This window comes from Cygnus olor, chromosome 13 (assembly GCF_009769625.2).
Source record: "Cygnus olor isolate bCygOlo1 chromosome 13, bCygOlo1.pri.v2, whole genome shotgun sequence".
NCBI classification, from domain to species: domain Eukaryota; kingdom Metazoa; phylum Chordata; class Aves; order Anseriformes; family Anatidae; genus Cygnus; species Cygnus olor.
This window is the reverse complement of record NC_049181.1, coordinates 7,518,492-7,541,139: the sequence shown is the minus strand read 5'-3', so window position 1 is coordinate 7,541,139 and position 22,648 is coordinate 7,518,492. Positions and strand designations below refer to the sequence as shown.

General features: G+C 50.5%; 2 protein-coding genes across 10 annotated transcripts in view; one reads left to right on the top strand and one right to left on the bottom strand.

The window, feature by feature from the left end:
* The first annotated feature begins 5,478 nt into the window (after positions 1–5,478).
* Positions 5,479–11,092, top strand: CD40LG (CD40 ligand). The gene is made up of 6 exons (XM_040572745.1): positions 5,479–5,749; positions 7,591–7,728; positions 8,517–8,562; positions 8,808–8,855; positions 9,070–9,132; positions 10,518–11,092. Exons 1-6 carry the CDS (start codon positions 5,594–5,596, stop codon positions 10,883–10,885), a joined length of 819 nt encoding a protein of 272 aa, XP_040428679.1. The 5' UTR covers positions 5,479–5,593; the 3' UTR covers positions 10,886–11,092.
* A 4,559-nt stretch (positions 11,093–15,651) lies between these two features.
* ARHGEF6 (Rac/Cdc42 guanine nucleotide exchange factor 6) overlaps positions 15,652–22,648 on the bottom strand; it is a 38,982-nt gene continuing 31,985 nt past the window's right edge. For 5 of the 9 annotated variants that reach the window (XM_040572720.1, XM_040572717.1, XM_040572723.1 and 2 more), the window contains 5 exons: positions 21,344–21,437; positions 20,272–20,361; positions 19,402–19,501; positions 18,420–18,474; positions 15,652–18,020 (listed from right to left, as the gene is read on the bottom strand). In XM_040572720.1, coding sequence (XP_040428654.1) covers positions 17,880–18,020; positions 18,420–18,474; positions 19,402–19,501; positions 20,272–20,361; positions 21,344–21,437 — 480 coding nt within the window. In that variant the 3' untranslated portion in view covers positions 15,652–17,879. Of the gene's footprint in view, positions 18,021–18,419; positions 18,475–19,401; positions 19,502–20,271; positions 20,362–21,343; positions 21,438–22,272; positions 22,294–22,648 lie in introns of all 9 variants that reach the window. The other 4 variants (XM_040572718.1, XM_040572716.1, XM_040572721.1 and 1 more) reach the window with 1 other exon arrangement.

Genomic DNA, 22,648 nt, shown 5'->3' with positions numbered 1-22,648 from the left:
CAAGCAGACACCACTTCTCCCACTGTCCAGCACTTCTGGGGGGACCCCTTCAAGTGGGTTTGGCCACCATCTTCTCCACAGTCTCTAAATTCTACTTTAATGCAAGAAGAAACATTAATAAGATTTAGCAACCAGCCTTTCCAGCCCCTGCTGTCACCACTCGGAGCGTGGCCGATCTCACATGGAGTGATGAGACAGGAGTACAACACAACGTGCCTTTGCTTTCCAGATTGCCTGGTGACACAAACCTTGTGGCATGCGTGGACAGAAGCCCAAACAGCTCCAGCAGCACCCTGCTACCTCTGCCACCTTCTCTGCACGGGTACTGCTTTGGAGGGTTGAGGTGGTGCTGGAGGAATGCTCAGAGTGGGAGAGCAAGGCGGAAGATTAAATTAGAGGCTGCCAAATCAGCTTTGGGTGATTCCCCATTGTCTGATAATTTCACATCCCGAAATTTGGCCGCGGGCTGTGATCCTGTCCTTAGGTAGAGACCCTGACCTAGGGGCATTTCCCACCCAGGCGGCGGGGACCCCTGTGGGGTGGTGGGAGCTGAAGGGTGGGTGGCCCTGCCCTGGTGGGCACTGCTGACCCCCACGGTATGGGGGGAGCAGCCGCATTCCTCCTCTCCCCCGGGAGACTTTTGTTTTGCTCGCCAGCCCCACGCAGATGCAGATGCCGTGGCTGTTTTGGTCCCGTCCTGGGCTGGGGAGCCGGGGGCGACGCACAGATAAAGCTGGGCCCCCCCCCACCCACCCAATGGCACCTTGCCGTGGGAGGCGGCCGCTGGGTGCAAAACCTCCCGTGTGCTTTGCTCATCCCCAGCGCGTTTCGCTTTGGCTTTGATGGCTCTGGGTCTCTGCACCCTGCGCTGGGCAGAGCTGCGCCCCGGGATGTGCGGGGTGCTCCTGCTTTCTTCCGTGGTGACTCACGCTTGTTTGGCAGGGCCGGGGCTGCAGCGTGCCCTGTGCCAAGCTCTATTTTTAGGAAGCTGGGAGAGGTAGGTGCAGCCGTCACAGCAAGAAGTTTCTAGTGCCATTTGTGGTTTCACGGCTGCAGGAAGGCTCTGCATCAGCAGTTTGGAGATGCGCACTCTCAGTGGCTCAGCACGGCAGGGCTGGCATCGCTGCCCAGATGTGGCATGTGCTGCCCAGATGTGACGAGAGCCACGTGCCCTTCGGTGCTCTCCATCCTCCAGTGGGGCTGGTTCCTCTGCCTTTCCTGGCTCTTCACCCCCCCGACCCCCTTGGGAAAGACCAGCTTGGAGTGCATCCAAGGGGCTGGGGGAGAGGACAGACAGTGGGAAGGGCACAGGAGATGACAGCCCTTGGAGCAGGGCAGCTCAGAGGGACAGCAGCACCTGGTGCTGTCCCCTGCAGCCTTTCCCCATTGCTCTTAGCTGCTCTGCAAGGTGGCAGAGAAGGGGCAGATGTCCCCTCACCTGTATGGGCATTGGCCCCGGCTCCTTAGCCCGGGTGCTCCCCAGCAGCCAGGCTGTGTCACAGCCCAGGACGGCTCGTGTTCATGCCTGCTGGAGCCTGGGAAGGTTGCTGACCTCCACATGGGACTCCATGGGTGAAGGACACCACGAACGACCAGGCTGCAGCCTGCCATTATCGCAGTGGTATTATTATGGTAGTATTATCTACAGCCAACATCTGCTGTTTTCTTCCACAGGGAGATGTAACCATCACAAGTATTGACCTCTCCTCCTATCCTTGAGCCTGCTTCTTGCTACTCTTGACTCGAGCATTCTCTAATTCATACAAAGTTAAAGAAATGAACGGAAACTGCAATGTAACCTTTCTTTCTCCGGATGCTGGTGATGTTTTCTGTGACGTTCTGGCTCTGTCTGTCCTGTCTCTCTGGTGACAGGCGTAATCCTGAAGACTTGGGAGATACAGCAGAAGGAAAATCTAAAGAAATGACAAAACAAATTATGGACAAGCTCAAATTTCCCTTCTAACCATAGCCCTGCGCTGAAGGACAAATTCAGGTTTCTCTTACAGGTTCCCTTTTGCATCCCTCCCACGGCATTGCAAGCAAACTCCTTTTGTGACTCAGAATAAAATCCTCTTTCTGAATGTATTGTTCTTAGTACTTCACAGCACCTGGCTTTTGTTAATTGTAAAGAGTATGTGAGGTGAGCAGCACAATTTATAGAGCTAGTTATACGAAACCACAGCGGGCACCCAAAAAATCACTCTCTTTTCATTAGCTTTCACCTTACTGCATTCAGAACTGCTCCCAGCCTTTGACAGATCACCGTGGCAGGCAACCGGATATTTTCTCGGTAAACAAAGCCCCGAGTGCCGAGTGCAGTGGAGACAATTTGCTGATCAGCGGAAATACCGCAACTAGGTCAATAGGAATGCAAGCGATGGATCACATTTTCCCATCGTCTCACCCAGGCGTTATCTGGCCGGAGGAACCGTGCCCGTTTGGGTGCGCAAGCGGATGGTTATGGTTGTGTTCAGAGAGTTTGGGGTGAAAGAAAGCCCTTTTGGTTGCTCAGCGACGGGCTTGTCACCAGGTGCAGGTGAACTTCACCTTCCCCGGGGAAATCCCATGTAGACAGGCTCTTTCCTCAGGCACTGGGTCCTCCTCTGTTGCCTATCAGCCCTCCAGACCATGACCCTCTTTCACCTCTCTGCAACACTCCCCCAAGCTCCTACAGCAGCCAAGCGGCCAAGGATGTGCAGCCATGACACAACCTGACCCTGGCAAGAGATGACATGAGCTTTGAGGAGTCGGAGCCTCTTGCCCCATCCCTACCATCTGTGTGAAACAGTGACAGAGCACCCACCAGGCTGCCTGGCGCTGCCCAGCAGAGGTGAGGGCATGGCCCGACGGGGCTCTGCCTTGCCCAGAGCTCAGCCAACACCTCCTCATAGGTTTGGGCTCCTGCCCCCAGCAGGAGCCACCACAGGACCTGGTGATGGGGGCTGGAGGAGACGGCCAGGGCTGGGTTGCCAACACAAAGCAATGTTTTCCTGAAGAGGAGCTGCCAGCCTGCCCTCCCAGCGAGGCGTGCTGACGAATCTTTGCCAGGATCCCCCCCCCTCCCCCCCCCGTCATAATTTCCACCCCATCTTTTTTGTCAGGGCACTGGTAACTACTGAGTACGGGTTTCCTGGTTTTCAGAGCAAGCTGGCCAGCCCTCTGTCGATGTTTCATGTTGGGGATGCTGAAGGGGAGCCATTCCTCATCCTCACCGAACTCCTGTCTCCCCAGCCAGGTGTGTGCAACGCGGCCAGAGCTGTGCCGGGTTTTTCCGTCATTACCTGCAGCTTCTTCTCATTTCAGTGAAATGGTGATGGGTGACTATCCAGAAACGTCTTTGAAAAAGTTTCATCTGATGGGGACGGCCAGGGCTCAGGAATAGCTGTGCAAAACCTCACTTGCTCTCTGCATCACTCACTGCTGTGGTTTCACACGTTATCGACTGCCTCTGAGTCCTGACACTCAGGATTCGGGGAAAGTATTAAGTAATGACTTCTCATGTCGTTTTGTTTCTCATATGAAGACTTCCTCCAAACATAACTCTTCAGTTCAGAGGAAACTCTGAAGAGCCTTGGAAAATGTTGGTGATTGCCATCTGGTCAATGCATGGGACAAGGACTTTGGAGAACGGGCGCTGGTGCTTGCCATGGCCCCAAGCCCCGTACAGCAGCACAGCTGTGGCCCTCAGTGCCATGGGGTGTCCTTGGAGATGTCCACCATGAAACAGCTTCTTGCTGGTGAAGGTGGAAAGCTCTCCACGGCAGTCAGTGCCTGGGAGCTTGGTGTCAGCTCAGACCCCTGCCAGGGGGCCAGGGCTGGCATTTCTAAAGGTAACACCAATTTTAAGATAGAGAGGAAGGAAAGCACTGGTTGGCAGAGCCCTCAGGCTGTGTGTGTGGGGGGGGTGTGCTACAGACCCATCCCAAAGCTCCCCTTGGTACAGGGAGGTGGCAGCCCTGGCAAGGGAATGCATGGCCCCAGAGCACCATCAGGACATCAGCCCCAGGCAGGACTCTGCCTGGTCACTGAATTGCTGCCGACAAAGACCCTGGCGCTGTCACACGTTTGTGATTTGGGTGCTATATTTAGGCACATGGTAACCTGCCAAGGTCAAAAGCTGACTGAGTTGCAGAGATGTTTGTGCTTTGTTACCAGAGCTTGCATTTGCAGCTAAGAGCACCCTAACCACACAGGACAGGATGCGAGAGATTGGGTAGATAGAAAAAGCGAATGCTGGACCCCATCCTGCCACGCTGAGCAACCCCACGGTGCTGAGTGCCATCCTCTGCTGTGGCTGCCAGGCAAGCAGCACCCTGCTCAGTGCCCTTCTGCTGCTGGCAGGATCCGGCCCGTTATTTGCTGCATGCACATCTGATAAGACCGTTGCCTTCAGGCTGTTACTTTCAAAACAACTTTGCATGATGGTTTGATCGCTGCCTTTAAACTAGCGCCCCAGCCCCCGTGCAGGCAGCCTGGCAGCCCAGCTTCATCCTCTTTGCTCTAGCATGGAGCAAAGGAGACCTGTCCCTTCTTGAAAGCAAGGCCCCTCTGCATTTACCATGAATTTTTGTATGGGTCCTGCATGGCTGTGTAGTGTCAGATGCCTGAAGAGCTGGAAACATGGGCAGGGGATGCTCAGGGGCAGGACCACACCTCTGCTGCTGGGCCAAGGGACGTGGGGAGGACACGGGTCGCCTGAAGTTGCATGGAGGTTGTGCTGGGACGTCAGTGGCTGTCAGGAGCGGCAACGTCCCCTGTAGCCATTTTTATGCCCAGATAATAAATATCATATGTATAAATGGGAGTACGATCTGAGGATCCTTGTGCCCATGGATGCAGGGTAAGAACCTCACTGTGGTATTGGGAAAGCGGCTCAAAACTTGTCTCTCCAAACTGGTGGCCAAGCACTGAGACCCAAAGTCCTTCTGGCTGTCCATCAAGGAGCATGACATCCACATTGGGGTCCCAGTGCCCAAAGAGACGTCCCTTTCCCCAGGAGCATCCATCTTACTTGGGCAGACTTCACCTACGGGGAGCACGAGGGAAGGCCAGGAGCCAGCACAACCCACCTGCCTCAGCCAAGCATCCTCACTGCACAATTGTCCTTCTCATGAAGAAAACAGAGAGCAGAAAGCCTTTCTTCTCCTTTTGAGAAACAGCCGACCTCCCAAGTGCTTCCTAACCCCTGGCAGCCCGCACCACCATTCAGCAGTGCTGCCCGTGGATTCACAGTCTTCATTGCTCTGATGATGACTAGTCGTGAGGCTTTCATCCACAACAGGAAAAAAACACCGGGGCAGAGTCAGGAGTGTTTCGAAGGCAAATATGAATATACGGAATAAGAATCGATATCTGCTTCTGGTAGGATGGTAGGAAAAAGCATGGAAGTGAACCAGAGAAGAAAGTCTAAGTAACCTTTTTTTTTTTTGTTGTGGGAGATGGTAGTGAACAAACGTACCCACTACGAAGGTTTTTTTCCAGGAAGTGTAGGTTGCTGCAACCTGTATCCCTTGAGCAGCGGGTGCTCACACAACAGTTCTCATGCTACTTGCAAGCAGATCATTTGAAGGCGCCCCAGCAACGTGCCCGGAGGATGAATGAAGCCTACAGCTCTGCTGCACCCCGGTCCATGAGCAGCACCTCTCCCAGCACCATGAAAATGTTCATGTGCTTCCTCGCTGTATTTATGGTAGTACAGACGATCGGGACTGTACTCTTCTGTTTGTATCTTCACATGAAGATGGATAAGGTAAGTGTAGAAATAAGGTTGTCTCTGCTGGATTGCTAACACAATTTGCCTTCGGTGTGGAGAGCCCTGATCGCCCTCAGGATGAATATGGTGCAAGATGATGATGGCCACTGGGCTGATGCAGGAGTGGTGTTTATACACCCATGTTCTTATTTCTGCTTTAATTTGCCACTAAGTGAAGATGTACGCAGAGGAGGAGACCTGTTCCCTTCATTAACAAAGAGAGAACGGGTCAATAAAGAGGAGCTGCTAAGAGCAAAACTGGCAGACAGTGGCCAGTCTGGGAGAGGAGAGGGGGCTTAAACACGAAGGACTGTTTCAGGTTTTTCAGGTTACCTGGTGGTCGTTCTGGTGCCATGGCACCTGGCAGCACCGGGACGCTCATCAGGAGGAGGCGGGAGTCCAAAAATGATTTTTTTCTGTGTTTGCATGTATTAATTTTACCAACTTCTCACTTCAGATACTGTCTTTCTGCTTTGGGAAGGAAACAGTGGATCTTAATAATTTGTCTTTATTTTTATGAAAGGGACACAATATCCATAATCCTGTCCCACACGTGGGACAATACATACCGAAAATTTTAAAAAAATTGAAAAACTGTTTTTGAGGTTGCTATGACTGCAGCTGCACTGCATGATGCTTAAAGTCACCGATCTAAAACATTTCTTTCCCAAAGCAGAAAACACATAGACTACCAGTTACAGAAAACCCATCTCCTCAGCAGATGCAAAGATAAGATTTATATAAGTGGGTTTTAAATGTGTTTTCTTGATCCGAATTGAGATACAAGTGGGTGACTGCCGATCTTCACGGGCAGGCAGCAAATCTGAGCTGGGTGGCTTGGAGCAGAGGGTGGGAGGGGGACTTTGCTGCATCGAGCGCTACAGCCTGGGGGCTGGGGGTCTCTGTGGAGCCAAGTGTGGCAGCTCCGGGCCGTGGCATCTGCCCCACTGGAGCAGAGCAGATGAGGCGCAGTTGTAACGGGCAGGAGGATTGCAGCTCTCTGCAGTGCTCATGGCAGGTTTTAAACCTGACCCAGCATTGCCAGAAGTCAGCCTGGACTTCTCTTTGTTGACTAGCCAAATATTAGTTTTTCTGAAAACAGGTGTCATTTAAAAAATCAATCTTTTTATATATGTATATAAATAATTATATAAATATAATTACATTATATTATATTACATTATTATATTTATATTAGAATTGTATATATAATATATAATTATATATTATGTATATAATTATATATATACCAATGTATATAATTATATATAATTATATATATATCATTCTTTTTCAGCTTTCCGATTTTTTTTTTATCTTTTTTTTTTTTTTTTTAATCTGAAACTCCTGGCAGAATTCAGCCACACTTCACAAGCTGTGTTGGCCTTTTGGTAGCTTGTTTAGCCAATAAGCTACCCAAAACCAAGGAGCTGCCCCTGGTGGGCTAGGCAGGCTTCCCAGCAACCTGCCCAAACTGCTCGCTGGCATTTCTGTGCCACTATCATAAATGCAGTCAGATGCACATTTGCCAGCCACCTTTTGTAAAAAGTAGAGCGGAAAATATAAATTAGTTATTGATGCAGGTCCAGGAGGGTGGGAGCAGCTCTCCTCTCACCCAGCGCTGCAAGCCAGCGGGTCGGTGCAGCTCCTGGTGGATGTGTGCGCACATGCCATGCCGGCTGCTTGTGGGAGTCTGCCCCTCTCCTCCCAAAGCTGAGCAACTGCCACCGAGCTTCCAAGCTGCAGTTTCTTGTGGGAAGGGGTAGATATCGCCTGGCTGCGCTCCTGCTTTTCCCAGTAACGGCCCATTGACCCTCTCTTCTTTCCCCCGCCGGCAGATGGAAGAGGCGTTGAGCTTAAATGAAGACTACATCTTCCTGAGGAAAGTACAGAAATGTCAAACAGCAGAAGGTCAGAAGTCGACGTTATTGGACTGTGAAAAAATTTTAAAAGGCTTCAAGGACCTCCAGTGCAAGGTAGATTGTTGTTGAGTGGATACAGACCCTGCTGAAGGTGCAGGGAGGATCCCAGACACACACACATCACCCAAAGCTTTTTTGAAAGCCAGGGGTGTCCTTAGTATCGGGGCTGCAGAGCATGTGCCCTTTTTTGTACTTTTCTTTTTAACACTATGTTTTTACACTGTATTGACATCACTCTCATCCATTTTTTCTCAAAGCGGGCTTGAGCAGAGCGCACCCAACTGTGGCATGGCCAAGGTGGGGTGGGATGGAGCTGCCACCCCTGTGCTCCATCGTGGCCTGAAAAATATTGATTTTTCTGCTGTCTGGCACCTTGTTGCATCCTGCACCTGGTGGGCATGAGGATGCTCGTGGCCACTTGATGATGGGAGCACCTTTATGTTCTCTTTGCCTAGACATTGATGATGGTGCAGGGCTTGGGCCAGGCGGCACAGCTCCTGCGAGGAGGAGGAGGAGGAAGGTGTTATGCAAATGCCTCCCCATGGCTCAGGGACATCACCTCCCACCAGTCCAGAGACTTCTCTCACTTGGGTGCAGAAGAGCCACCTTGCACAACATTTTAATTGCACAGCATTTTTTAAATTAATTGCACAGCATTGTTAAACCTAAGAACAAAAGCCTTGCAACCCCGCCTTCTGCAAAAATCAGGGCAGACCATGGCCACGCACAGTCCTGGGGGGCTTCGTAGGCTTTTCCAATGTTTGATTTGTACATCTTAAAATATTATACTTTAGAAATGTAAGAATATATGTTTTGAATGTATATTTTTGCTGTTGTTTCAGGATGGGGCAGCCAACAAGGAGTGGCCAAAGTTTGAAATGCAAAGAGGTGAGTGTCCTGGTGCTGCTGGAGGGCAGGGAGATGAGCGGCTGCAGGGGACACGGTTTGGTCCTTTGGTGCCCATGGTGGGGTCAGCCGGGCGTAGCAGGGCGTCCCCATGGGGGTAGGACTGTGCACGACACAGAGCTGGCAGAGACCGGGCACCAGGCATGGCTATCTCGCCAGTCAGCTGCACTGCACAAAGTCAATGAAAATGAACCCAAAATTAAAACCGCAACCTTTTCTCCTTGCAGGCCACGAGCACCCCCACTCGAAGAGCAGGAATGAGACATCTGTGGCAGGTAAGGAGCGGACACGTCCAGGTCCTGTTGTTGCTAAGAAGGGGCCAGACCTTGCCTCACTCAGGGGCTGCTTTGGAGACTGTGTCTCTGAGCTGGATTTGGCCCCTGGGGAAACCCCACGGCTGGGAGGCGCTGCGGTCCTGGTAGAGAGCCATGCTGCAGGGGGGAGAGAGGGTGCTCGGCCTTCAGTAACACTGGCCTTTCCCAATTTCAGCCGAGAAGAGGCAGCCGATTGCAGCCCACCTGGCAGGGCAGAGGAGCAGCAAGGCGGTGCCAGGTAAGGCAGATCCCTTGGTGCCACCAGGCAGGGCTGGGCATGGTGGTGGGTATCCAACAGGGATGGGGACACTGCACCTCCAGCACAGGAGCATGTCCCATGGCACAGCAAACCTCCCAGCTGCAAGAGCAAGGCTAGCCGAGGTGAATAAGAGTTTGCAAGGTCAGCCTCTCAATCTGGCAAGGATTTCTCAATCTGAGCATGTTTGATTTAATTCTGGAGTAACTGCCAGTAATCAGCAACTGCTCTTTCCATCTCTGACGCAGCAATTCACCCAGAGCTCAGTCTACCTGTGGAAAGCTCTGTGTTAGATAAGATCAAAGAAGCGAGATGCTAGCTGCATTTTAAAACTCCCCGCTCGAGCACTTGTTGCGATTACAAAGCGGGCTGACGCTGCCCCGCGCTCAGCAGGCTGCCTGGAGCTGACTCCGCAGCTCGGTGGTGGGGAGCAGGGGTGTCCCCGTGGGATGCACGGGCACAGACCACAGGCTGCATGTGGTTCTCCCTGGAGCAGGGTTTGGAGCTGGTTTGCTCACTCTCACTGCTTGCATGATTGTCTCTGTAGGAAGGAGGTGCAGAACCCTTCCCAGAGCCGTAGCCCGGCTCAACACCCATGGCCATGGTCTCCTGGTTTCTGTCCCTCAGCTCTCTGTGCTGGCTCCAGTCAGAATTAATGTCCATGAGCTGCTCCAAGGACACCACTAGTGCCCCAAAAGCTATGGCAGCAGCAGGTCTGTGAGGTGAGCAGAGCTCTGGGAGGTGGGAGCAGCACGTACCATGCAAACCCTTGGAGCTCTGCACCCTGCCAGGGACCCAGTGCACCAAACCTGAGGGACGGTCATTTTTGTACTTCCCTGGAGAAGTCTTACCTTCTCCAGGAGCTGGTGGAGGCTGAGTGGAGAAAGGACTTTGGAAGAAATGCGGTTTTTCCAGCTTGGAAAAACTCTGTGGCTTGGGATGGGTGCCTCTGAATATAGGAACTGAAGGGTGTTCTGGAAGTGCTCGCGGGGCTTGGAGGCTGGGCCACCAAAAGCCATGGAGATACCAGGGAACTTGGCCTGTAGTGGCAACTGTTTGCAGTCCTCCATCCCAAGTATTTCCACTTGGCTAGACAAAGGAAGCAAAGTGCTCCTCCACTCACATCATCAACACAAGGGCTTGTGGCAGGGCAGGCCAGCAACCAGAAACAGGGGTTAAGCACGCCCCGGCCTCGGAGACAGGGACCCCTGTCCCATGGGCTGGAGAAGGTGTCCTGAGATGGACAGCACCACCCTGCCTGCCCCATAGGGGATGGACGCTGTGATGTCCAATATCCAATATCCCCCAAAAATCAGCCTCCCAAGCTGGATCTGTCCCAGCTCAACAGCCGTGCTTTCTCCTCACAGTGCTAGAGTGGAAGACGACGAGCTACGCCCCGATGAACAGCTTGATATCCTACCACGAGGGGAAGCTGAAGGTGGAGAAGGCAGGGCTCTACTACATCTACGCACAAGTCAGCTTCTGCACCAAGGCAGCGGCTTCGGCACCGTTTACCCTCTATATTTATTTGTACCTCCCCATGGAAGAGGACCGGCTCTTGCTGAAGGGACTCAACACGCACAGCACCTCCACGGCTGTTTGTGACCTCCAGTCCATCCGGGAGGGAGGTGTCTTTGAGCTCCGGGAGGGCGACATGATCTTTGTCAACGTGACAGACTCAACGATAGTGAACTACAGCCATGGCAGCACCTACTTTGGCATCTTCAAGCTGTAGGAGGGGGCCACTCCAAGCTGCCCCCCCCCCCAGGAGGCCCAGCCCGACTTTGTTGAGCCAAGTGGCTCTCCGTGTTTCCCGTATTTATGTTCCTCTGCCTCTTTATTGTCCTTGTTTGTTAATTTGTATATTTTGTTATTTATTAATGGGGGCCAAGGGGCCCTAAGAACAGAAATGGAACAAAGTTTGAAGCTGTCATTGTCTGCACTTTGCTGTTTTCTTTCATTGCTGACCATTTGGGAGGTGCTGGGGCTGTGTGCCACCGTGCCCCGCTCGCCTGGCAGGGAGGATGGCTCCGTTGTACCACATAAGCTTTATTTAGCAGGCTCTGCCAGCAGCCTTTCTTTCCTAACACCATAGGATGGCTCAGGGTACTCCCTCCACGCTAGGTTCATGCTTATCTCCTGTACCAATCTGCTTACAAAACATCAACGGAAAAAACATTAAAAGGCTTAGGAACGTCTCCTCTAAAGGAATCAATCAGCCATGCACTGTCCTTACGTGGTGGCTGCTGGTGATGCATCGTTGCCACCCTAACTGCCTGTGTTATCTTGAGAACTCCCTTTTTTCCACCCATAGCTATCTACAGAGCTCAACAAGCCTTCTTGCTCAGAGTGGCATTGCCTTGGCCAGGTTTGCACTGGGCGGAATTCGCCCCACACCAGAGGGGCTATTGGTGGCCAACGGGTAGCCGCTGATTTCAGCCCAGAGCTCTGGTAAGGCTCTGGTGGTGCTCTGCTCTTGGTGAGCTGAATGTGCTCATGAGGCTGTCCTCCTCCCAGGTTGAGGGTCCTCTGTCTGTGGATTATTTCAGACCCTGTGGAAGGGGCATTGGCCACCACGGTCAGATTTGGACCAGCTTCCTCCCCTGAGGCCTGTCTTCCCCTGGAAGGAGGACCAGGAAAGCACAGGGGTGGCAGAAACGGCTTCCTCCCAAGTCCTCCAAGAAGCACATGTAGAGCATCTCCTGGCTGTCCTCATGAGGATGGATGTGTCCACAGTGGCACATTTTCTGGTGCTGCAGGAGAGCAGGACAATGCAGACGGGCAGGACATGCTCTCAGGCAGGGGCACCCAGGTGACACAGCTCACCAGGGCATCCCCTGACCCTCTTCTCCAGCTTGACACACAGGGAGGCTGAGCTGAGCCGTAGCAGGACACAAGGCTGCTGGTACAGTGATTTTAAATATCCAGGTGATACTCACCTGAGCACAAAGATTGGCAATACTCTTACAAGTCAGCAGGTCTGCAAGTGGAAGAGATTTCAGATTTGAGCACTCGTTAGGGTTTGCTTGGCTTGAGGCTGTGGACCTGCTACTGCTGTAGTGCTCAACTGCAGGCAGCGCCAGGACGGACGGGGCAGTCGTTGCACAGGGCATTGCCAGTGGTGGGTGCCTGCCGCTGGTCCCTCCCAAATTCAGTAGAGGGTTGCTCGGAGGCTGCCAGCCTGGTATCGCTGTAATTTAATTTGCAGTTTGGTGGCTGTTCTCCAAAGCTGTATAACTTTGCCAGAGAATGGACTGTTCTCGTCCAATGCTATGTATAAAACTGTTTATTTAACTAGAGCTAAAACTGCCTTGTGTTTGTGGACAGAAAAGAGAGACTAACCCAAAGTGCATGGGAAACTGCCTAGCGTGATGAGGTGAGCGTGGCTATGGTTGTTTTGCAGTTTATTTCGACATTTAGGGTCCCCCTTTCTGAGCACATCCAAAGCACCGCGCAGGCTGCATAGCTGTGTGCCCCACAACATGTGCTAGTGCAGGGCTTTGCACGCCACCATGCTACAACTAACGCAAGCGATGAATTAGGACATCTGCGGCTGGGCACTTTGCTTCGGATGCCACCGCCCCTTCTCACCTGGGGCTGAGGCTTGCTTGGGGCATGCTGAGGCTTCCTGGGGCCCTGCTCGGGGTCTGGGGGCTAAGAGGGCAGCAGGGCAGTGCAGGGGCACAGTGGGGACGGCCAGTCCCAAAGACTTCCTGGGGCAGCCTCTGCACCCTTCTTGGGGCACAGTGGGATTTGGGGCTGGGCAGCGCTGGATGCATTTTGGCCAGGCTGGGCACATTTTGGCCAGGTTGGGCTGGAGCAGGGGGCAGGAGGGCAGTGATGAGGCATGAGGTACAGCTGTAGGGGCTCATTTAGGGGGATTTACAGCACCTGGCTAGAAGAGAAGATTCCTGCACCTACTTGGACCCTGCAGGGCTGTCTGCTTTGGATGCTGCATCAGGTCAGATACCGCAGCTGCCATACACGGGGCGGCAGGGACTAGTCAGCACCTACACGGGCACAGGTTTGGCTGCGTCCCTGCTGCTGCCAAAACCCAGGCAGCCCCTGCAGGACGGGCTGGCGGGGGCAGTGAGGGGTGGCAGGGACAGTGTGGGGTTGGGGATGTGCGTGGCCACCGTGGGGATAGGGTCTTGAATACTTCAGGAGGGAACAAAAAAAACGATCAAAGTGGTGCAGTCTGAGAAGGGAGAAAAAGCAGGATGGGTGCGAGTGGGTGGGGAGGGAAGTGCTTGCCCTCAGGTGCAGGAAACCTTCAGGAGCAGAAATGCTGTTGGGCTGAAAAACCACTAAATGAAATTGTGCAACAACAGCTGCTGCCTCCCCCTGCAAGTGGGGCTCCTTGCCTTGTGCCGCTGTCTTTCCTGGGGCTTTTGTTTCTTGCCTCTGTTTCTTCGCTTGCCAAAAATAGCCTGTGGGATGCAGATGAGAGGTAATGCGTGGGAGGGGAGGAGATGCGTGTGCTGCCATCCAGCTGTGAATTTGAGACCGTGGCCTTCTCCTGAGCGGCTTTGTTCTCCTCCCCTCCTCGGTGCCGTGGCGGACAGTTTTCCTCTCCCCGTGGAAAGTTTGAAGGTCGTCAATACATTGATTTTTCCCTCACTGCGGGGCCTCTCTGTCACTTCTCTGGGTGTGGAATTTATAGTTCGTGAGCTGATTTTTCTTTGTTCTGAGTAAAGTGAAAAGGGGCTGAGGGGGAGGTGAATACATTGGGCACATTGGCAGGAGTGGCACAGAGGGACATCGATGAGCCGTGGCAGGAGAACAGCGTGGTCATCTGCTGGGGGTGGTGCTCATGTGGCTTTGCAACTGTTGATCCCACTGGGAAATGTATTGGGTTTTAGGTTTGTATAAGAAATGAGGCTTTTGGTTTTGTTTGTTTTCCTCAAACAAAGGTCGTGATACCACTTTCCAAGTGGGGTCCCCCCCCAGCTTGTGCCACCAAGCCTAGGGCTGTGTGGCTGTGATGTGGCTGCTGATACGACAAGCCTGCCCTAGCGTCCCTTCCCGAATCATTCGGGCTGGAAAAGACCTCTAAGATCAAGTCCAACCATTAACCTAGCAAATGATCTTTTCCTGTCCCTAGAAAGACCAGCCCTGCTCGCCTGCTTCCCATTGCATTGCAGTCGCTGACCCCACACTGGGTGGCGAGACGCAGCGGGCGGTGCTCTGAGCGCCACGCAGCCCCGTGGGCGATGGGAGCCTTCGCTTCCCTCATCCCTTTGGCTCAGGCTCGGGGGGGTTTTGTGGCAGTGCCACGTGCCAGGGAGGCTACTGTGAATTGGCACCTCCGGGGCTTCCCCAGTCACGCCGGCGGTTTGGGCTGCACAGATGAAGCTGGTTTTTGGTGTTTTCTTTCCTGGTCTGATTTCACACTGATGGTTGTTTGGTGCCAAACCCTACCGCTCGGAGGATGCTGGTGCTGCCTCCGTTATATTGCCTGTGCAAAGGGGACACTTGGGACCTGGCATAACAGAAGGGGACAAACGGACCCCATATTCAGTGGGAGAGTAGGATGGAGGTTTTCTGGCTAAGGCCTGGATTTGGCTTCATGGTGGCACAAGAGGGGAGATGTTCCCTCCAGAATGAGCCTGTGGGATGCCTTGTCCTTGCTCTTCTGACCAGTTCAGGTTTGGGGGCATCTGGGTCTGAATGTGGTCCTGTTCTGGCTCCGCAGTAATTCCCTGAAGCACCACTTGGGCTCAAACATGCTCCCTTGCAGACCTCAGTGTTTTCCACCCATGGTCAGTGTGTCTTGCTTGTTTTTCCTCTCTCCTGCTCTGACTGATGTGCTTGGAGAGGAAGAGCAGGGCTGGACCCTCCTGCATGCTGAGAACAGCCATCCTCAGCCATTCTCCTGTGCCACTGCTCTGCTGGCTCTGAGCATCAGCCACAGCCGAGCCCCAGACCCGCTTCAGGCACAGGTTGAGAATGTGGCATCCTCACCAAAGAGTTAAAAATACCAGCATGCAGGAGGTCTTGTCCAAGTGGTAGACCAAAGGAAATCCTGTCACCACACCTAATCCCCAGAAAAAAAAAAAAATAATAATAAAAAAAAATCTCAGGCAGGAAATGACTGATCTACAGCAACCAACTGGTGCAACGAAGAGCAATTTCTCCATAAAGCATCCCTGTTAGCAATGTGCATTTGGGACTTGAGGGAGGGAAATGCATCACCCTGCCCCAGGACCAACTCCCTCCCTGCTGTGGGGCCATGCGATGGTGGGAGTGACAGTCCAAATGCCAGCATGACCATTCGCACAAGCACCCCCCGGTGCCCAATGGACCAGAGGGGACGTGATGAAGCTGTGGGCGTTCTGATATCTTTTCTTAAATCAGGAATGCCCAGAGCAAGTGTTGGCTTTGCTTTCATTATAATGTTTGCTGAGCGCTCAGCGAGGTTTTCGTACTGCACCCACTTGCTTCCCTGGGTGCAGCCCCAGAGAGAGGTGAGACAGACACAAAGGAAGCAGCACTGAGGGCTAAGAAGCGATTTTTATCCTTCTTTATTTGTTGAAAATGTCAATTTAAAAAACTGTTCAAAATAAAAACATGTTAGAAAAGTTGAACTTGCATAAGTAGTAACAGTAAATAAACCTACATGACAAAGATAAACTGGAAGGCAGCTGACACAACATCCATCTAAAGACGGACTCACTGGAACCTATTTACAAAGCACTGTAAACAAAGTAAATATGGAAACATTGCTGTCCATCTGGCATGGCTTCTTTTCCTTTTTATTTTCTTTTCTTTTTTTTTTTTGGCTTCTAGCTCTTGACAAACGCCTGATCCAAAAATGTCCCAGTGTGCCCTCCATCACATTACATCTTAGAAACATGCATATGTACACAGCATGGATTTTAACTGAACTGTGGGCAGCAGGGAAACATTTCTACCTTCCCGTGGGAGTACAAATGGCCCTTGGTTGACTTCCTTGCACTGACTGCACATTGCTAGCCTCGTTTCTAGCCCACCCTCGAGCAGGCAGCTGGACTGGATGATGCTGGGGCATCTGGGCATGGCATCCCAGAACAGCGGTTCAGCCGTGCTAACTTGTGCAGCAAAGGTCGGTATCCTAGAAAATGATTATCCAGCACAGCAGAACTCAATTGTTGACCCAATCTTTCAACTGTGTACCCAGGCAAGGATGCGGAGAGCTGCTGTCTAACCAGGATGCCCTGGAGATAGCAAATGTAGCCAGAGGAAAAAAAAAAAAAAAAAAAGGCCCCTGTTTTGTCCTAGAAACAGCTTAAAGAGGGCTTCTTTTCACATTCCTTGTGATGATTCAGAGTCTAGCTCTCCCCAAACACCATTTGCTATGTTCTGGCTGAATTTTAATTGCGATGAGGGAGTTGTTATTATTGCCTCTATTACATCCTTCATGAACAATGTAACAGTATGACTAAGGAGCTGCAGTGTATCTGCACACCCTGGGACCATGCTGCCCTGTGACATACATAAGACTTATTATTAACTTTAACAGAAAGTTACTTGTATAATGCTGCTAAGGAAGGAAGGAAAACATCAGTTATAAACTAGGATGTAACACCAAATAAGATGAAGATAGCCGATACATATGCATGTTGTCCGTGTGCTGTGTTCGAGGAGCTGTGCATGGATCGGGAAGGTACTGCACGTCCTTGCCCCAGGAGCGTTACAGCTCTTGTCAAAGCCTGAATATAAATACCTTTCCTATCCCAAAAGTTCCTTTTTCCTAGAGCAAAGCCCCTTTGGGGCAATGGGGGAGAAGTGACCGTTGGCTGCACGTTCCTAGCCTTTGGGAAGGAGAGCCTAACGTGGGAAGAAGGGAGCGGGGGACAAGCATATTCGGGTGTTGTTTTTGCTGTCAAGCAGTGTTTGCATTTCATACAGAGAAAAGCATGTCCTGCAAGGGGAAGCACAGCAAAACTATAAACTCATACAATACCTGGACACTCAAAGTGAAAAGAAAGCAGGGTGTAGGAGTTTCAGGTCATGCTTAACAAAAGGGGTTGGGGACAGAACAGCAGTTACCTGTTGTGCTAATCACGAGCTGTTAGGAGGCAGTACTGTGCAACATACCTTCCCGTGCGCTCTGACAGGTGCTCCACATCTGACTTCCCCAAGGAGTTAAAATGTCTTCATGTTAATTGCACATTTTAATCAGTATCAAGGCCACACGGGAACCACAGTATTGCTGGGCTCTAGTTCGCTACAGTCAACTAATGGGGAAAAAAGAAGGTGGATGGGAAAAGCTTCCCCAGCTATGATTATCTGAAAAAAAGGAGCAAGGTGCTTTTTGGTTTCTGCTCAATGCCAACTCAGTAATGTTTTCATTCAATAAATAGGTACCGGTGCTTTTGAAAAGAATGAAAGCATTAAAAAGTGCTTAAGCTTCCTCTAGGAAACTGCTGCCATACCCTTTGTGAGCGGCAATCACTAGCAGAGATTGTGTTTGCTCCCAGTAGTAGGTACGATGAGGTATTAGTTGCTGCAGATGAATTGTGAATCATGGACCACTTGCTTACTGTTTTAGTTGTGATTGATTGTTTCTGTTTGCTTTATTACCTTATTGGATGGAAGAAAAACTATTTTTTTTCTCTCTGACATTTTTTTGGTAACAAAATTCCCCAAACCAACAAAATAAGGAGCAAGAAGAGGCAAAGGATCCAGTTCTGCTTCCCAAAAAACACCTGAGGTCACGCACCACTGCCAGCAGCTTCTCCCCAAATTCAGGCAATCAGAGACGACTTGCGCCCCGTGTCCTCCCTGGCACACTCATCTGTCTGCTTCAGCAGCCTTCTGACCAGCTTCTCCAAGTCCTTCCTGGATTTGAGCTCTTCCTCCAAACACTGTTTCATCCTTTTGTTCTCCTACAAGGCGAAAAGTAAAGGAACAAAGATGCGGTTAATGCCCATGCACTTGATGCAATGAGGTAGTTCTGTTATCCTGGTTGCCTGTGGCTCAGGGGCAGTAAGATACCAGGGACGTTTGGCAGGTCAATGCTTGCCTGAGAGGATGAACACACATTACATGTGCTCTGAGCTGTTCAAGCAGACCCCACCACCTTACAGACATGCAAAGAAGTTCCAGGACTAAGCAGGCAGAAGCATCCTCCCAGAAACCTAGTTGCAAGCCTGGATGGAGGATCCTGTCACGGCACCATCCAGCTGCACGCACGGAGCAGCTTCAGGATGGAACCAGCAATTGGTGTGACTTTTCCTGGGCATGGACCAGTCGACTCACAGCACAAACAAAACCACTCAAATTACCTGCTTCAGTTCCTTGACTTCATCTTTCAGTGCATAAACTGTGTCAACAAGGCTCCTGCAAAAAAAAAAAAGGCAAAACATCAAAAACCAAACTAAAACAGAACGAGCTGAAGTGCAGTAAAACAGCAACAGCCTGGGAGCTTTTGTGACTGAAGCACTCGTGGGGAAGGTGCTTCCAGCGCCCTTTTCTCCACTGCCCACTGCAGGCATGGGACTGCCACTGGCACTGTTACCTATGAAGTCACTCTGGAAACAGAGCCCAGGAGCATTTATGGACCACCAGCCAAAAATTCAGGGCTCTTTTCTCAACACTGAAAAAAAAAAAAAAAGCAAACCAAGCAACCTTGTTCTGCTATCTTTAAGTTAACAACAAAGGTCTGTGGCTTTGGCTTCCTTGTTTATGCTACTGCAAAAAAAAAAAAAAAAAGTTTTAAAATTCAAGTGCCTGAGCATCTTTTGTTAAATGGCCCTGATTCCTTGAGGTTGTGCTGATAAAAAAAACAAACAAAAAAGGAATGTACTGCCTGGGTTAGAAAAGGAGGGGACCAACATCATAACCCAGATGCTGAAGCACTATGGAGCAGACTGGGAGCACTCACAGGCAGCATCACGCAGCCTCATGAGGGGTGGCAGCAGCCTGCTATGTCTGTAGCTTAAAAAAAAAAAACAAAAAAAACCCCACTTGTTTGGTTCTGTCCTCCCTGACCCAGTTCAGTACATCCGGAGAAGCTCTGGGACTCAATAAACTGGCTCTCAAGACCCAGGCACAGGCTCCCAGGAGGCTGCAGCCATGTCAGAGCAGCTGGGAATGTGGCTCTGGTCTTGAAAAGGGACAAAATAGCAACTGGAATAGCCCAGCATTTCTGGCACAGCCAGGACAAGGCTCCTGACCAGCTCCACTTCTGTGGGTGGAGGACGGAGAGGACACTGGTTTTTAACCATCCTTCCAAAAAGTGACAGGGGAATCTGCAGCCTTGCTTACTTTTCCTCTGTGACAGTCTGGCCGTTGCTTCTTGTTTCCTCGATGATGATTTTCTCTTCCTCAGGAAGAAGGACTTGGGGGATGGATTCTTTACGGGAGCCTGTGTGCAAGAATTACTCATCATGAAGAAAAAGGGAGACTTTCCCTGGCGCCCACGCCGTGCCGGAGGCAGCACAGCAAACGCAGCCTTCGCTCGCCCTGGGAGCGGGAGGCTCGGCAGGGTTAAACGCGGGCTGGTGTGCGTGGCTGAGCCAGAGCCAGGCCATGAAGGGAAAGTTTCCAAGAGTGCTCAGGGCACCTAAAGCTACATCATTATTTATAAATTAAATCACTCAGTTCGGGTCAAGAGCTCTCAGAAGAAATACGGTCTCCCTTTTGTAAATGTGCCATTATTTGATAGTTCAGTGATTTAATTTGACATCTTACCAGCAATGACAAATAGTTATATTTCCAGAGTTTAAGATGTTAGATAGGTTCTTATGAAGTAGCTTGTTCTTAAATACGCAGCTGATTGAGAGATAATATTCATGCTTCCTTTCTAAAGCTATATGCAACCTGAGATTACTATCAGATTTTCAGTGCTGACAGCCACAGGCACTGACTAGGTTCGTTTAATTCCTAACAAGTGCTGCAAGTGCTGGTGAAGTAGCTGTGTCTCATCTACCCTCCTACCTGCTCATTCTGTGTTTAGAAGAAAAACAATGGCAACTAAACCACTAGGTAGATGAAGCTCCCTTATCTTGAAGATTGAACACCACACAGTTTCCTAGCATGAGTCTCATTGCTGTCTGATGCAACCATCTGTTTTTTCCCAGACAGGTTATCAGTGTTACAGGCAGAATGAACATTAAATAATCTGTTTGTGCCCACCTGAACTGAGAGCTTGCTGGAAGCCTGCCCCGGTACAGTATGCCTCGATCACCTTCAAGATCTGAGCGTCTTCTTCCAATGCAGCAGTACCTGTAAAACATTGCAGACAACAGCTGCCACAAAAAGCCAAGTGCTCTGGATTCTTCTCTCCCAGCCTTCCTGTTAAGGGACTTCAGAGCAAGACAGCATTGTTTCCTTGACTGACAGTCTTGGGGACTTTCCCTAATCCCTTTTTGAGTTCCCTTACATTTTCTGGCCTTTGCAACATCCTGTGACATCAAGCACCATGACTAAATGGTAGGAAAAAGCACTTCTAGGGCTCACCATAGCAAAATTTGGGGAACGATGCCTGACTTTGGGTGCCAGCAGCACAGGGAGATGGGCAGGCAGAACAGCCTTCCTGGGAGGGCTTCCCAGAGGAGGGCAGTGCCCTGGGGATGTCTGGTACAGCTACAACACAACAGGACTCTGAAAGGTGAAGTCTTCATTCCTAACCCTAGCTCGGTGCTGTCTTCAAGTGACCTCAGGTTCATACTGCAGCAGCGCACCACTGGCCTTTCACCCTTCCCTCCCCTGAGGAATATCCCAGACTGGCTTCAGGTAGCAGTCAGGACATCTTTCTTTGCAGGCGAACACCTCTGCAAGAACAGGGCCTTATTTTAATTCTGTTGTCCCCTGTGGAAACGGCTCCAGGACCTGACGGCATGGACAGGTAAGAGTTTGTCCCAGCTCAGACACATCTGGATGACCATGGGTGTGCACTTTCAGTGCAGCTTTTAACTGCTTTGGCGTAATTTCTTGGCTTCGTAGCCACAGCAAGACCACCCAGAGCCACGTGATCTCACGGTAGGAATCACGATGAGGACAATCGTGCTGCCTGACAGTCACAGCTCGGAGGGGATCCGTATGTGCCTGGGAAAGGCTGCACCTGCAGGAGCCTCCCGTGCTCAGCAGCACGTAGGCTTGCTCGCGTGCCGCATTCAGCGCCATAAGAAAGGTTGTTCTCAAAGCCCTGTGGGGATTACTGAGCACAAAGAAACCACAGAAAAGAAGAGAAAAATTCAACACTTACTTTTCCTAATAACAAACTCTTCATCTGATGCTTTTCTCTCAGTTTTCCTTTTTGGAAGAAACTTCTTCATGGTTTTTGGACTTTTGCTGGAGTCCTACAGAGAAACAGACTCTTGTACTTGACCAGAACCAAAGGCAGCTCAAACAATGGAGCAGCTCAGGCTGAATGTGGTTATCTGTGCTATGCACAACACATTAGAGAACTACAAAGCAGACGACAATAAAGTTGGAGGACATTATGCTTTTTGCCTTTCCCATGCACTAGTCCTGTAGCCACTGCTCCCTCTAACAGCGGTGGGAATTGCACCTGCAGGTCCAGGTCCGGACACACTCCTTTAGCTAATATCCCTCAGCTAATATCCTTTGGCCAAAGAATTTCAACATATTCACAGCACTTTGGGTCTGTTTATCAACTCCACGGTCTTTGTTAAAAAACCTTAAATACTGTTTATTTCCTTGACTCAATTTGATTTCTAATTAAAAGGAAGTGGGCAAATGACATCGTTTCTCAATGTACACAATTTGTTTGAGAGTATAAATACCCCCCAACATACACGGAAAACAAACAAATACACACAAAGTTAGTGTTTGCTTTGACTCCACAAGTAAGAAACACAAGCTTTTAGCTTTTATCTCCTTCACTGAGTTACAAGTCATGCTGATTTGGAGAGAATTAGTATATTAATAGGTTACATGCAGTACAAACTTTAAGGAATGACAAGCGGCAGGAGAGGCATGCCAGGAAGTTTAGTACCACAGTCCTAAATCCTTCTTGAAAGACCTCTCAAAATACATTTACCAGTCACCACTGACTCTCATGTTAACTTACTGATACAGCCAGGCAAAATTAGGGTCATGCAAGCACACGAAGCATGAACAGCAACAAGCAGTCTTTGCCACAGTAAGCCAAAGAGATGTATCTACCCTTACCTTTAAGATATAAGACATCCTCTACAATGAATATGCAAAGAAAGAGAAGATGAGTGTGAGAGACTGATGATTTTACTGACCAAGTCCATTAAATCAACATTTCTAAACCACATTTAAATGTTAGTGTTGTGATTAATTTGGCACACCCTCTGTACTGGTTTTGCTATCAACATGCAAAGAACGGTGTTATGCAAAACTGAAAAAGTTACATGTGAAACGCATGGTAAGTGGGCATTAATGCACTCTGAACACATCAAAATAGAGAACATGCCTCCTGTGTTAGTAGTAGATTTCTGTAGATATTGGTTGCTTAAGAGGAAAGTGCTTAAAATAGGCTAGCACCTACACAGCTGGTGCCAGTGCCGCAGCCACCCAG

Bases quoted from the DNA above. Each gene is read 5' to 3' on its own strand.
- CD40LG (XM_040572745.1), top strand. From the start codon at position 5,594: ATGAATGAAGCCTACAGCTCTGCTGCACCCCGGTCCATGAGCAGCACC. The intron at 7,729-8,516 runs GTAGATTGTTGT...CTGTTGTTTCAG, and splicing joins TCAAGGACCTCCAGTGCAAG to GATGGGGCAGCCAACAAGGA. The intron at 8,563-8,807 runs GTGAGTGTCCTG...TTCTCCTTGCAG, and splicing joins AAAGTTTGAAATGCAAAGAG to GCCACGAGCACCCCCACTCG.